The sequence below is a fragment of the Artemia franciscana genome, chromosome 16, assembly GCF_032884065.1.
Source record: "Artemia franciscana chromosome 16, ASM3288406v1, whole genome shotgun sequence".
Taxonomy (NCBI): domain Eukaryota; kingdom Metazoa; phylum Arthropoda; class Branchiopoda; order Anostraca; family Artemiidae; genus Artemia; species Artemia franciscana.
The window spans coordinates 26669605-26688749 of NC_088878.1; the positions used below are offsets into that span (position 1 = coordinate 26669605).

At 35.9% G+C, this 19145-nt stretch overlaps 1 protein-coding gene across 3 annotated transcripts in view; it reads left to right on the top strand.

The window, feature by feature from the left end:
• LOC136037293 (protein vav-like) overlaps positions 1-19145 on the top strand; it is a 110235-nt gene that overhangs the window by 39246 nt on the left and 51844 nt on the right. For all 3 annotated transcript variants that reach the window (XM_065719933.1, XM_065719934.1, XM_065719935.1), the window contains exons 4-5: positions 3618-3737; positions 13917-14033. In XM_065719933.1, coding sequence (XP_065576005.1) covers positions 3618-3737; positions 13917-14033 — 237 coding nt within the window. The remainder of the gene's footprint in view (positions 1-3617; positions 3738-13916; positions 14034-19145) is intronic.

The following is a 19145-nucleotide window of genomic DNA, read 5'->3' on the forward strand; positions in this document are numbered from 1 at the left end:
GAAAAGGTCATCAATGCCTACCAGATTTAAGTTAAAAAAACAAAGGTTCGTCGATATGTACTTCATAGTGACGCTGAAAAATAAAGAAGAAAAAGAAAACTGAAAAAAGAAAAAAGGTAAAAAACTAAAAAAAAAAACTAAAAAGAAAAAACACTCCAAGAGAAATTACAGACCGGGACACAAATGACGACCGAGACAGAGGGAATATAAGTGACGACCGGGAACCTCAAAGAGAAATTACAGACTGGGACACCCGGACACAAATCACGACCGGGACACAGGGAATATAAATGACGACCGGGACACAGGGACACAACTACAACGGGGACGCCGGGGGCACAGGCGGGATATATAAATGACGACCGGGACACAGGGATTGTTCGAATAGAAATTACAGACCGGGACACCGGGACACAAATGACGACCGGGACACCGGGACACAGGGAATATAAATGACGACCGGGACACTCAAAGAGAAATTACAAACTGGGACACCGGGACACAAATGACGACCGGGACACAGGGAATATAAATGACGACCGGGACACAGGGACACATCATTAGAATAATGAGGTATAGATCTGAATACGGATTGTTTTTCCCATGGATAATTATATGTTGCATGTTCAAGAGTCAGTAAACCTGACAATCTATTTATATGCACAGACAATGGGACAGCGAAGAATGTTGTATATTCGCATGTTTTACGTAGTTAAAAACATATATTTATATCTATCTATATTCATAGGTGGGACACAGGGACACAACTACAATGGCAGGTAACTAATATGGCGCGTAACGACTTACGCGCGCGGGGGGGCTTGGGGGGTTGTGAAGCGCCCCACCAACTAGGTGTTGGGGTGGCGCGAAGCGCCACCCCAACAGCTAGTAAAGTCATAAGAATCAAACATCTATGCTAGAAAATATTTACAATGTCATCAAACTTTTTCATTATTTTTCAACGAGTATCATAATTAGCAGCTCTAGATAGCAACTCTAGATCTGAACTCTAAAAGTCCTAAGAATTAAACATCTATGCTAAAAAATATCTACTATGTCATCAGATTTGTTCATTTGTTTTCAAAAAGTATCAGAATTAGCAACATGCTACCCGAACTCTACATACCTTTGAGCTCCGAAACTTGAAAGATACTACCCAGAGATTGGAGTACCGACACAGGCACCGAAGGCCCGATTAGGTAGAGCCTTCCTTGAGAGCATAATACAAGAAAATTTTAAGATAATCATATAACTTTATTTTCTTATACAAGAATAAACAAACATACTGTTTAAAATCATATTTAACGTTTCTTTCTATTTGAGGGTCTTGTCTCGAAATTTAAGGTTGAGAGAGTATGACCAAAACGGACAAAGAATTTTCAATTTTGTAAATTCGTCGCAGCATAGCTTCTAAGATGACCAATAATTCACACAATCTTAAAAATTTCACGTCATGTTTTTTGTGGGTTAATCTTCTTGAGTTAACATCCTTTCAATTGAAGCTTATAGTAGCTTATCTGTTTTTCTAACTCGGCAATGCTGTTTTCATACTCAATAACGTTTTGTTTTAAAGCTTCTATGTACAGTTTTTTCCGCTCTCTCATTTCCTTAGCGGCTTTTGCATTCCTGTTTCTTTTTTCTCCATAATTCAATTTGCTATTTCTTTTTCTATTTTGACTCTTTACCTCGGCAGCTTTAGTCTTCTTCTTTTTACTTTTTGGCATAGATTCGAGCTCGTTATTTAAATAATGAGCAATCCTTAATCTGTCTTCATTCGTGCATACGCTATCGAACTCATCATCAGAGTAATCTTCATCATCACCTTTTGGTGGCTTCCATTCATCTTCACTATCTTCCAAGTCAGTAAGATCATAGACACTGCTTAGGTCTTTCTCTAATTCATCATCGTCGAGTTTGTATTGAAAACGCAAAGACTTCATCCTATTAGAAGACCTGGTATTGTAAGCTCTATTTGTTTGCACTTCTAGACTACCCTCTTCTGACATTTCTACTTGCATAATCGATACTATTAATAAATGAACTGTTGAGGTACAGCTTGTTTTTGATACTGACCTCTTACGAAGTTCCGGCCCGTATTTATATCCGCTTAAAGCTGACGTCATTCAACAGTAATTAGAGAAAAATGACGTTCTGTAAACTCCGTTCGAAACGTAGAAAAATGACGTCATCAAAAAAGAGTAATTACTTTGTAATTACTTTCAACTGTAAGACTTCACTGAATTTAATAGTCAGTGTTATCATTTAACAAAGAAATACAAAGCTACGAGTTTGCTATGTTTAACGCTTTTCATATTTTTAATGTTTTTGAAGCTATTGTCTTAGCAAATGTAACCAAAATGCATTTTAGCATGATGCTTCAGAATCAGACGTAATTTAGACGTTTATTAGACGTAATGATACAGACGTAATTTAGCATGCTGTCATTAGACAAAGCACATAAATGACCCACATACAGTCCACAAATGTACTTCTGGGTTCGTTCATAGCAAAAAGGTGCATAGAAATAGGTACTCAGCGAAAAGTTTCTTGGCGAAAAATTTCTTCAATAAAATAGATATTCACATAATGATCTAAAATGTGCGAAAAGTCAAAGAATAAAACATAATTTTTTAAGTAACTTTTATTTGTGTACAGGGGGAGGGTAAAGTAGTAATAGTACCGTTAAAGATACTATTTAGTGTAAGGGTTCCGTTAAATACTTGTGTGTTTGTACTGATGAAATTCATCTTTCAAGGAGCATGTTAACAAAATATCCATCCGGTTTTTCCCTGCAGATGAAAATAAAAAATATATAAAAAATTAGGAATGTAATGGTGCTTTTAGGTAAATAGGGCTTTTTATTAGGGGCCGGTTAGTCAAGAGTTTTTAAATAAAATCGTCCATTCTAGTTTCTAATTTTTGTCTGAGAACATGGCTTCTTTATTACTTCATTTTATTCCTAATTATTTATTGAACTGTTACATTTTGTTTTGTAGTCGTAGATCCTCCTTATCTAATCCATTGACGTAGATTTCAAAATTCTTTTGGATATTTCATTCCTCTTACTAATTTAAAGCTTCTGTTACTATAGGTTTTAGTTCACTTTTTACAAGGTTCTAGCTATTGCAGTAGTCATAGTAAACACACAGGAAAATGCCTTTGACTTTTTCATTACTGGAACCTAACAAACAGCGGACAACATCTCTACAGTGACGGTTCTGGCCTCTCTGGTGCCTGGGGCAAAATCTTGATCAGCCGCCCCCCCTCTCCCCTCTTGTCTCTTAAAAACGTTCACTTATTACCTATTTTTTCATTTATTCATGTCTGACTTGTCTTACTGTATATGGGAAAAGATGGAAAAAGTAAAATGTCTGATTTAATTTGCTTACACTTACTGCCGAGTGCTTCCTCCAATTTATTTCAATAAAAAATTAATTTAAAATGAACAATGATTAAGAAAGTGGGCCTATTTGTCTCTCTAGAAGTAGGGAATATCGTGACTGGCCTATAAAAACGTCACAAATATAAACCAATGAAATTAAAGGGCACTTGTTACCATGGAATTGTAGTAAAGTAATCTTTCTTTTCACTTTCCAATTACCTTTTAATATTTTTAGAAGTGCCAACAAGAAGCTCATAAAGGTCACTTCAAGCTCAAGGATTTACTGGCGGTACCGATGCAAAGAATACTCAAATATCATTTGCTTTTAAAAGAGCTCATCAAACACACGCAACAAGTAAGACTTCTCTCAAATAAATACTCTTTTGAACACAAAGAACCTGTGGTTAGTAAGGACTATGATCCATTGTAAAGTTTTTGAGCTTTTGTGTTTTTTGTGACAGCTTTACTTGCTTAGGTAATATCAAACAGTTCATGGTTATGAACTGTAAGAAAGGAGTGACGTTTCTCAGTAATAACCGAAACTCTAAGAAACAGAGACTTGACAACAATAGTTGCATCAAAAGAATCTAATTTTGATGCTGATTGAAAATATATATATGTTACCCATCAAGAGTTACGAGCCTGAGAAAATTTGCTCAATTTTTGAAAAGGGAAGAAACACCCCCGAAACAAAGTGATCTTAATGAAAATCATTCCATCAGATCAGCATATTAGAGAAGGTTTCAAAGCTCCTACATAGACAAATGCAAAGTTCTGCATTTTTTGCCAGAGCAAAGATCACGGATGCGTCTTCACTTCTATTTTTGTTTTTCCAGGGGTAATTTCATCGAACCAATGATCCTAGAATACTAGGAGAGGGATTTTTCGATCGGAAATCAAAAGTTCTAATGCCGTTTTTGAGTGGCCAATAAGATTGGAGGGGGGCTAACCCTCCTCCCACGGCCTTTTGTCTCCAAAGTCGTCCGATCAAGATTTTGTGGTAGCTATTTTGTTCAGAAAAGTTGGAAGATTCAATTACTGTATATTTGGGGATAATATGACCCCCCCCCCACTGCCCCTGGGAAAAGAGCTTTAAGTACTAAAATTTACCCATTGTTTACATAAAAGATTTTTCAGCGAGGCTGGAATTGCCCAGAGAGAATTTTACGGGGTGGGGGCCTATTTTAAGTAGAAGGATCTTTTGATAAACGAGTGTCCCGTATGGGGAGGAAATTTTTCATGAAGGGGGATGAATAAGGCCAAGCACTATTTACCGGCAATATAAACTATCAGAAATTAAATAAGAGAACAAGTTTTTTTCAACGGAAAGTAAGAAGCAGCATTGAAACTCAAAACGAACAGAAATTATTGCGTTTATGAAGGGAGTGCTCATCTCCTTTATACCTTGCTCTTTACGATAAAGTTTAACTGTTTGTCTCAATTTCTTAAGAACGACTCCTGAAACACAAGAGCCGTTTAATTAGAGCAAGAAGTTTATTTAAAGTTCTAAAAAACTTTACTGTGAAGAGCAAGGTATCGAGGAGGGGGTGGGGCAAACCCTTCATATGTGGAATACTTTCTGTCCGTTTAGAGTTTTAATGTTGCTCCTTACTTTCATTAAAACAAATTTCTATATTAAATTTAATTAGTAAAGACGGTGGTTGTAGTGAATATGATAAAAATAGAATAGCCAAGGCCCAGGGTGTTTTTCTTTCACAGGTGACAAAAGTTTCGAAGAATAGGAAGTGAAGTTTGCGAACAAGATTATAATATTGGAAGCTGGCCAAGTGGCCAACTGATGACAGTGGCAAAGTGGCCAACTGATGACAGCGGTCAAGTATAGTTCTGAAGCGTGGGCGCTCCGAAAGACGGAGGAAGATTTGCTAGATGTTTTCCAGAGATATTGTCTACGGATTGTTTTAGGTATCCGGTTTGTTATCCGGAGTTCTCCGGGGTTTCGGAGATATCCGGGGTTCTCCGAAAAAAAAAGAAGAAGAATTTGCTAAAAGTGTATCAGAGAAATTGTCTACGGATTGCTTTAGGTATCCGGCTTGTTATCCGGAGTTCTCTGGGGTTCCAGGGTTCTAGAGATATCCGGGGTTCTCCGAAAAAAAGGCGAGGAATTTAGTAGATGTTTTCCAGAGAAATTGTCTTCGGATTGTTTTAGGTATCCGGCTTGTTATCCGGAGTTCCAGGGTTCCGGAGATATCCGGGGTTCTCCGAAAAAAAAGGCGAGGAATTTAGTAGATGTTTTCCAGAGAAATTGTCTACGGATTGTTTTAGGCATCTGGAGTTCTTTTGCGTTCGGGGGTTCTCCAAAAAAAGGAGAAGGATTTTCTAAAAGTTGTCAGAGAAATCACCTGTGGATTGTTTTGGGTACCCAACTGACTGACCGTATCTCAAATAGCAAGCTGCACGGAAAATGTGATTTAGCCCTGATTTCTTGATTGGTTATTTGAAATTAAATTCAACCAATCGAAAACCAATTGGAAATAACCAATCAGGAATTTCTATGGCCATAATGAGTGAAAGCATGAGATGCCTAAATCACATTCAACGGATCAAGGATGACAGATTGCCAAAGTTTTTTTTTGTCCGGTAACTGTCTAGGGGTAAACGAAAAACAGGTCATCTCCTAATGGGGTGGTAGAATTTCGTAAAGAAAAATTTAAGGTAAATGGGGACTTCTTGGTAGGGTATAAAGAGGGTGGTTTTGAGTAGATCAGGATGGAGGAAGAGCGTTCGTAGCTGTGTTGGCCTCAGTCAGCTTAATACTGTAGGGATTTGTTAGCAGTAGTGGTAGTAGTAATTGTATATACATGTGTAGATCGAAAATTTGAAAATCATTTCATGGTTTTATACATGTTTTATCAAAAATCGGTCGAAATTGTCGAAATCGGTCAGGGCCATTTAAATTTTGTTTAGAGCCCTAATTTGGACACCGTTTTCATATTACTGACGTAACATTCATTTGGGTTTTTTATCATTATTATATATTGTATTATTATATATCATTATTATATTATTATATATATTGGGTTTTATATTTCCTTAATTTATTTTTGCAAGCCTGCTTAGTGCGATGGATTGCAAAGAAAAGAAAACAGATAAAATTAGTTAATCATATAAAGAAAAAGACAAAGAACAACACAAACAAGAAAAAAAGAACAAAAAATTAAACAAATAATTAACACTCACACTTCGGAAATTTATCAAGATGTGAGTTTTATTTATTTGTTTTGTCTTTTGTTCTTTTTTCTCTCTTGCTTGTACTGTTCTTTGTCTTTTTCTTTAGATGATCAATTATTCCTTTTTTTTTTTTTTTTCCGTTGAAAAGGTTCCCGGATGTGGAGTCGAAATATTTGGAACTTTTTATTAATTAGTATTTTTTGTTGCTTTTGTTTTTAGTACGTTTGTCACTGCTTTCTTTAAACTAAGCCCATTTTTTCTCTTAAACTGTCTAGGGGCAAAACCAGGGGTTAATATTCAGTATTTATTTGAAGAGCAATAAAATTTTATAAGATACGTAAAGCTTTTTTGTGCGATTTTTTCTTTCTCTTAAGATGAAATCTACTCATCGATCACTTTGTTAAAGCAAAATCCAAGTGTTAAAAGTGAAATATCACTTACGCCCTTTTGGCAAAATTAGGTCTTCGTTTTTCATCTCCTTTAACTTGAATTGACTTAACGCTCTTGCTCAGCTGGGTCGCCAGTGTAGTCTGAAAACAAGTTGACAGTGCCGGCAGTCTTCTCCAGGTGGTCCAAGGGTAGGGACGGGGCTTCCTTTGGGCTGATATTATGGCTGAAGAGATGTTTGTTTTTACATCAACCCACCTGATGCGTGACCCTTTAAATCAAGTTTTAAATGTTTTTGGTGCAAGTGAAGTTGATAGTATATCATCGTTCGAGTGTAAACTAGAAATAAAAAGTCGAAAATGTGCCCATAAGTTTTAAACGCTCTTTAGGTAAAAGTGGTGTCAACCTCTTGTAAAGCTGAAAATGCATACTGTTTGTGCTTAGCAGATTTGGTATACCAATTTTTACCTTTTGTAACGTTTAGGAGTTATTTTCCAGTTTCAACTTAGTTCTGAGAACCCGCTTGCTAGACTAAGGTGCTTAAAAAAGGAGAAAAATGCAAATATTTCCTTCTTTATTGCTCAAACAGAAGTTTCTTTCGGTTTAAACCTTTTTCTCACCGTTTGGCTTCAAATTTGCATCTTTCTTGACGGTTCTCTTGCTTCTTTTTGTGCTTAAAACATTTCGGCGGATGTCCTTGCCAAAATATCTGTATTCTCTGTCTCTTGCGTCCCATGGTAGCATTTTGGATTAATACTCTGCTTGGCAATACGGGGCCCGGGATTTGAGCCTATTTGTCGCTAGGCTAGTCAACAGGCTTGCTACCTAACGTTTAAAAAGAAGACCCAGCTACTGAAGCGTTAATACAGCGCTGTTATTGCCATCAATGGCTTGGGAAAATCTTAGGTCAATGTTCCTATTACCTGAACAATTGTTTTGGGTCATGAAACTATTGTTAATAGATGTATTTTGACTTTTTGAATATCTTCTCTCTCTTGCAAAACTACCGCAAACTCACCGTTATGGAGTTATTCCGGCTCAAATATCCTGTATTAACACATAAAGAATTGCAATCATTTCCGTTTTCGTTGATCGGATATTTGAAATCGTGAATCTGTAATAGTTTAGAAACAAATTTGGGCTATATATTTGCACATCAGGTGGGTGGGGGTAAAGCTTAGCATATATTAAATACGTAAACTAACCATTGCTGTATTTAATATGTGCTATGCTTTACCCCCCCCCCCCTAGTGTGCAAATATATAATAACTCCATAACGGTGAGTTTGCGGTAATTTTGCAAGAGAGAAAAGATGTTCAAAAAGTCAAAATGCATCTATTAACAATAATTTCATGACCCATAACAATTGTTCAGGTAATAGGAATATTGACCAAATCTTATCCTTCATCTTTTTTATGGCTGCTAATTGTCTTGTTTTTACTCTATGTCTAATTTATGTGGTCTTGCAAAAAATAAATAAAAAGGAAATTTTTTCAGCTAAAAGTAAGGAACAACAATGCAACTTAGAACCAACAGAAGTTATTCCCTATATAAGGGGGGGGGGGCTGTCCCTTTTTCAACCATTGCTTTTTGCCCTCTTTAAAAATACTTTTTATTCAAATTCAACCGCCTTTGTGTTGAATCAGCCTTTCATGAAGAACTATTACAAAAAGTCAAGCTTTAGTGCAAAGAGCAAGGGTCGAGGAACTGGAAGAACCAGCCTCCTTCATATACGGGATGATTTCTGTTGGTTTTAAATTTCAATGCTGCTCTTTACTTTTAGCTGAAAAACTTTTTTTTTGTTTAATTTCTGGCCGTTTTTCAAGTCATTCTACGGAATCCTATCCCTCCCTCCCATGCAAAATTTACGCTTGAAACTTTCCCCCCTCAGAAAATTCTCCTCTTGGAAATCCCCCTCCCCTGTCCAGAAAATTTCCCTATAAAAATACTGTATGAGGCATTGAACAGTTGTGAACAATGTGTCACATTGGGAACTATGTGTAAATTGCGTAACTTATAGTCCTTTCTTCAGGGATTATGAAGGGTCATATCATCCCCGAAAGGGGATGACATGACCCGAAGTTATGACATGACCAAAGAGATTACATGACCCGCGAAGATATTTGGCTTTTCAGCTTTGCTGAATCAAATGGATGTCTCAAGATTTGATTGGAGGTCTCTGGGGAAAAAGGGGCTTGTGAGGGGTGCTGGTTTCCCTCCAATCTTTTTGGTCACTTCAAAAAGGCACTATAACTTTGATTTCCGCTAAAATGAGCCATCCCTGGAGGCCTCGGTCTCCTAGGATCATTGATTCGATGCAATCACCCCTGAAAAATAAATAAATTAACTCGCATCCGTGATCTTTCTTTTGGCAAAAAAAAAAAGATTTCTCATTTTTGTAGACAGGAGCTTACAGTAAGGTTCTCTGATATGCTGAATATGATTTTGTTGTTTTCATTAAGATCGCTTGACATTTTAAGGGTGTTTACTCCTTTATCTGGTCAGGCAAATTTGTCTCAGGGTCGAAGCTTTTGATGAGTAAAATTATAGTTAATAAATTTTCTTTATTTGGAATCAGTGTTAAAAGCCAACTACTTATGATACATCTAATGTTATTAAAACTTGGTTTTCCGTTCCGAGTTTTGGTTACTATTGGGACGTGTCGGTCGTTACTTTATCGCCACAAACTGTTTGAAAGACACGTTATTATTTTTTTCAAGAAAATCATACAGTTTTTGTTACAATTTTCTTACTAATTTGTCTTAAAAACAGTTACTTCATTAAATGTGAGTAGAAAAGATATAAAATTGCCGGATAAACTGTTCATGTCTACAATGGATTTCTAACACGGCATCGAGCACTAAGAGATAGGGACGTCATGTCTAGGAAAAGGGGGGATATATCGTTATTGTTTTTAGCTGATAGTGTTTTAAATATTTGAGGAGTGAATAATCGGGAGCTGTTATTGCTATCAGAGAGCCTAATTGTAATAGCTCCCGATAGCTGGGAGCCATAAGAGATGGGACGTCATTACTAGGAAAACGAGAGAGATAATGTTTACGTTTTGAATGTTTGGGGAGTCAAGAATCGAGCGCTGTTATTGCTATCAGGAAGCTTAATAGTAATAGCTCCTGGGATCTATAAGAGATGGAACGTCATTTTTAGGAAAATGAGGGAGATACCGTTTACGTTTTGAACTGATAATTTTTTGAAAAGTAGTGGAGTGAAGAACCGGGAGCTCTTATTGCTATCAGGGAGCCTAATTACAACAGCTCCCGATAGCTGGAAGTATTAAGAGATGGGATGTCATTTCTAGGAAATTGGGGGAGATAACGTTTACGTTTTGAATGTTCAAGGAGTGAAGAACCGGGCGCTGTTATTGCTATCAGGAAGCTTAATAGCATTAGATTTCGATAGCCAGGATCTATTAGAGATGGAATGTCATTTCTAGGAAAATGAGGGAGATACCGTTTACGATCTGAACGGATAATTTTTTGAAAAGTAGAGGAGTGAAGAATTGGGAGCTCTTATTGCCATCAGGGGGCCTAATATCAATAGTTCCCGATAGCTGGAAGTCATAAGAGATGGGATGTCGTTTCTAGGAAAACGAGGGAGATAACGTTTACATTTTGAATATTCGTGGAGTGAAGAATCATGAACTATTATTGCTATCCCTACAGAAAGACAATAAAACCGTATTTTATTACACTAATAAAGGCATTATCTTTCCCTGGCAGGGGATTTTTCTTATTTTCTTTCTCTGATGGTCTAGATGACGGGAAATGAGAGGCTATTTATTAATTTGTGTCTTTGTATTAATTATTTTGGTTTCCTAGGATAGGGCGTTTTATGGATGTTTTTTGGTATTTTATAGTTTTTCTTATCTTTTTAATAGCTTTTTTTGTAGTTTTGTTTTGGATAGGGTGTTTTATGGGTGTTTTTTTTTCGTGTTTTATAGTTTTTTATCTTTTGTTTATAGCAATAGTACTATTGATTTCATTCATGAGTTTGTCCCCAGCCCTTTGAGCTATATGCTCGCCATTTAGGTATCATGACGTTTTTTCAATAAAATCTTATGTATGGTTTATGGTCCATGTGAAATATGCGATTTTGCAACATGACTTCTACTTTATCGGACTCTAGAAGGACAAGAAACTTAGGTCATTTGACTTATTAGTTTCAGATCTATCCATTCACCTCAACAGATTTAAAAATACATCGTACTAGATTTTAGTTGCTTAGGGATCTTTTTAAAGCATTATCCTAACTTTCTTTAAGAACAGCAAACTTCCAAGTTTTGCGTTCCGAGAAGCCTTTTCAACATATTTTTCACCCTAAAAGTATGCAAAGCAAATTTAAAACTGGAATTCGGTACGTAGATAAAGCCTAGTATCAGCTGTCAAACAATAGCACGAGTATTGTCTTACTATAAAACTTTCAAAGCTTAGCATAGCAGAAATATAGCATACCAAAAACTAGTATAGAGGGCAATTTTTTTTGGTTTTTATTTCAAACAGTTCGTGGTAACAAACTGTAGTAAGGAGAAACCCGGCTCAATAGTAAACTCTAAAAAACTGAATTTTGATACCTATAGTTACATCAAAAGAATAAGATTTTTATGCTTATTTTAAATATATAAGTTTCATCAAATTTAGTTTTACCCGTCAAAAGTTACGAGCCTGAGAAAATTTGCCTTATTTTGGAAAATAGAGGGAAACACCTTCTAAAAGTCATAGAATCTTAACGAAAGTCATACTATCACATTGAGCATATTAGACAACCCTAGGGTAGAATTTTCGAGCTGTTATCTACAAAAATGTGGAATTTCGTATTTTTTGCCAGAAGACTGATCACGTGTTTTTTTTTTTTTTTTTTTTTTTTTTCAGGGGTGATCGTATCGACCCAGTGGTCCTAGAATGTTGTGAGAGGGCTTATTCTAACGGATGAACGAATTAAAAGTTCTAGTGCCTTTTTTAAGTGACAAAAAAATTTGGAGGGTACCTAGGCCCCCTCCCACGCTCATTTTTCCCCAATGTCAACGGATCATAATTTTGATATAGCCATTTTGTTTAGCATAGTCGAAAAGCCTAATAACTATGTCAGTGGGGACGACTTGCTCCCTCATAGTCCCCAAGGGAGGGGCTGCAAGTTACAAACTTTGACCATTGTTTATATATAGTAATGGTTATTGGGAAGTGTAAAGACGACGTGATTCAAGGGTCGTTCTTTAAGAATTGGGACGAAATTCAAGCTTTAGTGTAAAGAGCGAGGTATTGACGTGGGGGCGAACCTCCTCATATACGTAATGAAAATATACAAATATAGAATTTCGTTACGTAAGCTAATTCGGAAGATACGTATATCTATTTTAGTATTTACGTAGATTACGTATTAGATTTACGTATATTTATTACTAATAAAAACGTTCCTTAAAAAAAATACAAATTGTTGCATTTTTAAGTAACCAAAAATGGGAGGGCAACTAGGCCTCCTCCTCCACCTCTTTTTTATCGAAATCGTCCAATCAAAACTATTAGAAACCCATTTAGCCAAAAAAAAAGTAATATGCACAATTTTGTCTTAATTATTCATGGGTGCTAAGCCAAAATCAAAACATGCATTAATTCAAAAACGTCCAGAAATTAAATAATAAAACAAGTTTTTTTTTTTTACTGCAAGTAAGGAGCGACGTTAAAACTTAAAACGAACAAAAATTATTCCGTACATGAAAGGCGTTGTCCCCTCCTCAACGCCTCGCTCTTTACGCTAAAGTTTTTTATTAAAAAAAATGTTAAACTTAAGTTTTAATGTCGCTCCTTACTTGCAGTTAAAAAACTAGTTTTTTTTTATTTAATTTCATACAGAGACGCTATCCATTGCATGCTGCTGGATGCGTTTGTATTTATTTCAAGTTATTCACCCCATTTGTGTTTTGTTTTTGTGTGTTGAACTTTCATGTTTGCTATAATCGTCATCAAACAGTTCGTGGTAACGAACTGTAGTAAGGAGCGACCCGGCTCAATAGTAACCGAAACTCTAAAAAACAGAATTTTGATACCAATAGTTACATCAAAAGAATTGCAGTTTTATGCTGATTTTAAATATACTAAATATAAAAAAACAAGTTTTTTTTAACTGAAAGCAAGAAGCGACATTAAAACTTAAGTCGAACAGAAATTACTTCATATATGGAAGGAGCTGCTTCCTCATCAACGCCCCGCTCTTTACGCTAAAGTTTGACTATTTCTCTCAACTCTACTTTTTAAAACAGTAAAAAACAGTATGTTACTGAGAATGTCCGAAATTCCTTTTTCTCTGCTTGGATTCAATTGGCTTTGGATTTAGTCAGCTTTTTCAGTCTGATGCAAGCTATGATGGTAAAAGTTAAAGTTAGGTAAGGTTAGATTATGTTAGTTCATGTTAGGTGAGATTAAAGTTTACTGGCAACGCTGACTAAATCCAAGGAGAAAAAATTTACAGGAATGTCGACGTTCACCAATTTGCGGACATTCACTATAGATATATATATATATATATATATATATATATATATATATATATATATATATATATATATATATATATATATATATATATATATATATATATATATATATATATATATATATATATATATATATATATATATATATATATATATATATATATATATATATATATATATATATATATATATATATATATATATATATATATATATATATATATGATATATATATATATATATATATATATATATATATATATATATATATATATATATATATATATATATATATATATATATATATATATATATATATATATATATATATATATATATATATATATATATTAGTTACCTTTTTAATATAGAGCTGCTCAGAAGAATGCAAGTTTGATCAGGATTGAATGTGTTATCTTCCTCTTTATTCATCTCTATTACCTCTTTTTTTAGACCCATGAAGAATATAGTGGTTTGGAAAAGGCTTACAATGGAATGCTTGACGTTGCAGAGTACATTAATGAAGTAAAACGTGACAACGAAACTATACAAATCATAAATGATATCCAGGTGAGTTTTTTTAAGGCCGTACCCAGGGCCCGTATCCAGAAGGAGTGGGGTTAGGGTACCCGTTTCGACCCCCCCCCCCGACATTTTTGTAAATAAACAAATTTTTGTTGTGTTTTATAAAGTTGTTTTGTACCTCCTTAAAACAGCCGTGCGGCCGTGGTATATTATAGAATAAACTTACGACTTACTGTAAGACTAATAAGACTTATAAGACTAATAAGACTAATATGACTAAAAAAGACTAATAAGACTAAAGACTTATAAGACTAATAAGACTAATATGACTAAAAAAGACTAATAAGACTAAAGACTAATAAGACTTACTGTAATTTAGAATGGCCTCAGCGACAAGGTGATAGATTGGTCAGAAAAGTAAATTCTAGTCACTTAATTTCACAGATTCTGAATATAGAAGAATTAAGAAGAATTAAAGTCAACAGGAACCACCGTGTATATGCTATACAACGAAAAGTATGCGTATGCAGATCATAGGCCACGAGTTATATTATAATATGTAAATTCAGTTATTGAATTTACTGGAAATTCAATGCTGTGAAACTGAAAATTCAAAACTGAAGTAGAAACTGGAAATTCAATTTTTTAACAAAAAAAAGGTCTCAATATGCGGTTTTGGTAGTAGTGGGTGACAAATAAAAAAAAGAAACTTTTTTGTAAATTTCGGCAGAAAAGCTAAAAACACGTGACACCGAATGACTTAACAAGGTGTAGCTTTCCTTTGGGAATTAGCAGTTGTCTTTGGGAATTAGACTGTTAATGTCTGAATTTTTACTGACAAAAAGTGTTGTCAAAAATGACTAAACGGTTTTGCTTCTTAGTTTTCCCGGTTTAACGTGGCAACAGTGACGAAAATATAGTAGTACCACAGAAATTTTATAATTTTAAAACAACCAAAAGATTTTTTTTTTAGGAAATCCTAAATACTTTAGGAAAGTCCCTAGGTATCAATAAACCTAAGATGGGTCCATGGGGGAAAATTGTTTTATTTTGATGCCCTTTGTACTTTAAAACGTGGTCTGTTTAATAAATAATAACATGGATTCCTGGCACTTTCCTGGCTGAAGGGCCAAGAAACGGAGATCAGCACCGCCGGTAGGGACTGTAAAGTCTAATGCCGTATCCTTTACCTTTACCTTTATAATATAATAAATAATAATATAATGCATTTAATAAATACTAAATAGATTATAAATCAGTTCTGCAATTTATGGTATTAAAAAGGAATCTGTATGACAAATTATTGCTAGCGAAAGTATTGTTAGGGAACGTTATTGAGTGTTATTATTGGTGGCCGGCGTTTAACCCCCCCCCCCCGGAAAATACCTTCCGCGAAAAATTTCACCCCGTGGGAAATGACGCTTTCCGAGTTTCACAATTTCATTTGACTTTTGTTTTTTATTTTCCGTAGGGGAAGGAATTTTGGTATATTATGCGCCACTCACTCAAGTTTACGCTGCGTAAAACTCGAGAGCAAATCAGTTTCTTTGTTAGTTTCTTTCAGCTTATCGTGAGACAAGGCTAAGACAAGTGACAGAATAGAAGGGAAATATATAATTTGGGCTATATATTTGCACATAAGGGGAGGGGGTAAAGTATTTGGACAGTTTGAAGTAAAAAAAATTCTTACTTTAGGTACGCATTTAGAGTTGGGTCGACTCTGGCTGAGCTTACAGAGTCACGCCACTGACCCCCGTCCCAAACCAAATAATTGGCTACACTTCGAACCCTCGCCCTCTCGGATAAAGGATCCTAAATCCCGCGCACCAATCCAATCCGAGAGGTAAAGCATAAAATACTTAAAGGGGAAAATTAACTTCGTGATGAATAATCCAATCAGGCTCATTTTTTAAGACTTGCTCTCTATCAATAAATAGCATAAATAAATGATATTAACTCTGATATTATTCCATTTTTATGTTTTATTTAAAAAAAAAAAATTCCGTGGTTATCCAAGTTGAAGAATACATGTTTAATTGCATTTTGTTATTTCTCTTATGAAGTTTTTCTTCTTTTTTTTCATAGAATTTTTCCAATGATTTTGAGAACAAGTAAGACAAACTGATTCCTTGTTCTGAGCTGGGAAAAGGGAAACATTTGGAGTCAAAGAATATGAAATTATTCAAGTAAGGCAGTGCAATAGCACTGCCTAAGTAAAGAGCGTTGTGGGCCTAATGTATTTTTTTTTGCATGTGCACTTCGTATCGAAAGAGTTGTCGTAGAAACGTCGGAAAGAGTTCATTCGATTGGAAATTGAAAGGGATCGTGCCCTTTTTAATAGTCGAAAGCTATTGGAGGGCAACTAACCTCCTCCCACGCCCACCATTGTCTTAAACACATTCAATCAAAATTTTGAGATAGCCATTTTGTTCAGTTATGTTATGTCTTTAAGGATGACGAAAATTATGTCTTTAAGGATGACAGCCCCCACAGCTCTCAGGGCAAGGGTTGTAAGTTATGCCCTGGGGGCATATAAAGTTTGTATAGAAAGGGTGGTCCTAGAAACTTTGGAATGGGCTCGTTGGATCGGAAATCGGATGTTCTAGTGCCCTTTTTAAGATCCAGAGTGATCAGAAGGTGGTTATCCCTCCCCCACACCTCGTCTTTTCTCGAAATGTATCTGATAGAAATTCTGAGATGGCCATTTATTGTCGTAGAAACTTCAAAAAGAGCTCGAGGGCAACTAACGCCCCTCCCACGCCCACCATTTCCTCAAACACATCCAATCCAAATTTTTAGAAAGACATTTTGTTCAACGTAATCCAAAGGTCCGGAAATTATGTCATTGAGGGTGACAACCCCCCCCCCTAGAGCCCTTATGGCAAGGGTTGTAAGTTATTCCCTTGGGGTATATAAGGTACATACAGAAAGATTGGTCGTATAAACTTTGGAGGGGACTCATTGGAATGGTGAACATAAGTTCTAGTGTCCATTTTAAGATTCAAAGTGATCAAAGGGTAGATAACCCCCACCCCCACGTCTTATTCTCTCGAAATGCATATGATAAAAAATTTTAGATGGTCATTTATTGTCCAAGAACTTTGGAAACAGCTCATTTGATTTGAAATTGAAAGAGCCAGTGTTTAATAGCCGAAAGTGATTGGAGGGCAGCAAACCCCCCTCCCACGACCACCATTTCACCAAACAAATCCAATAAAATTTTGAGATAGCTATTTTGTTCAACGTGATTGAAATGTCAGGAAATTATGTGTTTGAGGATGACAACCCTCCACAGCCCTCAGGGCAAGGGTTATAAGTTATGCCCTTGGGGCATATAAGGTTTATATAGAAAAGGTGATCGCGTAATCTTTTGAGGGGGCACATTGGATTAGTGATCAGAAGTTCTAATGCTCTTTTTAAGATTCAGAGTAATTGGAGGTTGGATACCCCCCCCCACACACCTCGTATTTTCCCGAAATACATCTGATTTTAATTTTGAGATGGCCATTTGTTGTCGTAGAAACTTCAAAAACAGCTCATTCAATTGGAAACTGAATGGGCCAGTACCCTTTTTAATTGTAGAAAGTGATTGGAGGGCAACTAACCCCCCTCTCACGCCCGCTATTTCCCCAAACACATCCAATAAAAATTTGAGATAGCCATTTTGTTCAACGTAATTGAAAGGTCCGGGAATTATGTCTCTGACGATGGCAATCCCCCCCCCCCCACATCCATCAGGACAAGAGTTTTATGTTATGTACTGGGGTATATAAGGTATATATATAGAAAGGGTGATCGTATAAACTTCGGAGGGGGCTCATTGTATTCGTAATCACAAGTTCTAGTACATTTTTTAATATTCAGAGTGATCGGAGGGTGGATACTCCCTACCACACTTAGTGTTTTACAGAAATGTATTTGATAGAAATTCTGAAATGGCCATTTGTTGTAGAAGCTGTGAAAACAGGTCATTCGATTGAAAATTGAAAGGGTCAGTGCCCTTTTTAATAGTAGAAAGTGATTGGAACCAATCCTCCTCCCCCGCCCACCATTTCCGCAAACATATCTAATCAAAATTTTGAGATAGCCATTTTGTTCAATGTAATTAAAAGAACCAGAAATTATGTATTTGTGAATGACAAAAAAACCTCGCCCACAGCCCTCAGGGAAAGGTAAGTGTTGCCTTGGGGGCATATAAGGTATATATAGAAAGGCTGATTTTATAAGCTTGTTGGATTAGTAATCAGAGGTTCTAGTGTTCTTTTTAAGTTTGAGAGTGATCGGTGGGTGGATATCCCTCCCCACACCTCGTATTTTCCCAAAAATGCATTTGATTTTAATTTTGAGATGGCCATTTGTTGTCGTAGCAACTTCAAAAACAGCTCATTCGATTGAAAATTGCAAGAGACATTGCCCTTTTTAATAGTTAAAAGTGATTGGAGGGCAACTAACCCCCCGCCCTCGCCCACCATTTCCCCAAATATATCCAATCAAAATTTTGAGATAACCATTTGGTTCAAAATAGTCTGAAAGTCAAACGATTTCGATTGCCCGCAACACGGATCAACGTTTTGAGATATTTTTTTCAGAAAAGAAAGAATTTTAATAGCTATGCTTCCAGGGATGACATTACCCTCCACATCCCTCGGGGCAAGGGTTGTAAATTTTGCCATTTGCCCACTTTTTGCATATAGGATCTTTCACTGAGAAAAGGGAGAATTTGTATCCCGGACGTGTCCAAAAAGACTAAAAGCACTAAATTGTAACTTCAAGGAATATTGAGGGGGTACGGGGGGGGGGGGGGTCGCGGGAAATTTTCCATTGGGAATATTTCAGGGAGTGAACTTCTCAGGGGAAATTATACACTGCGGGAATTTGCCAGAATTCTTATACATAGTTCTTTTTATATGTCTTGCTTTCTCTTTTCCGTCTAAATTTTACGCGCGGAGTGGTTAAGAGTAATTGTCTGGGGTAAATTTTCCTAGACTTCCTGGCATTATTTAAAGGTAAGACTTCCTGGCATTATTTAAAAAACGATCGGAAATTAAAATTAAAAAAAAAGTTTTTTTTCAACTGAAAGTAAGGAGTAACATTCAAACTTAAACAGAACAGAAATTATTACGAAGTGAAGGGGTTTGCCCCCTCTTCAACACCTCG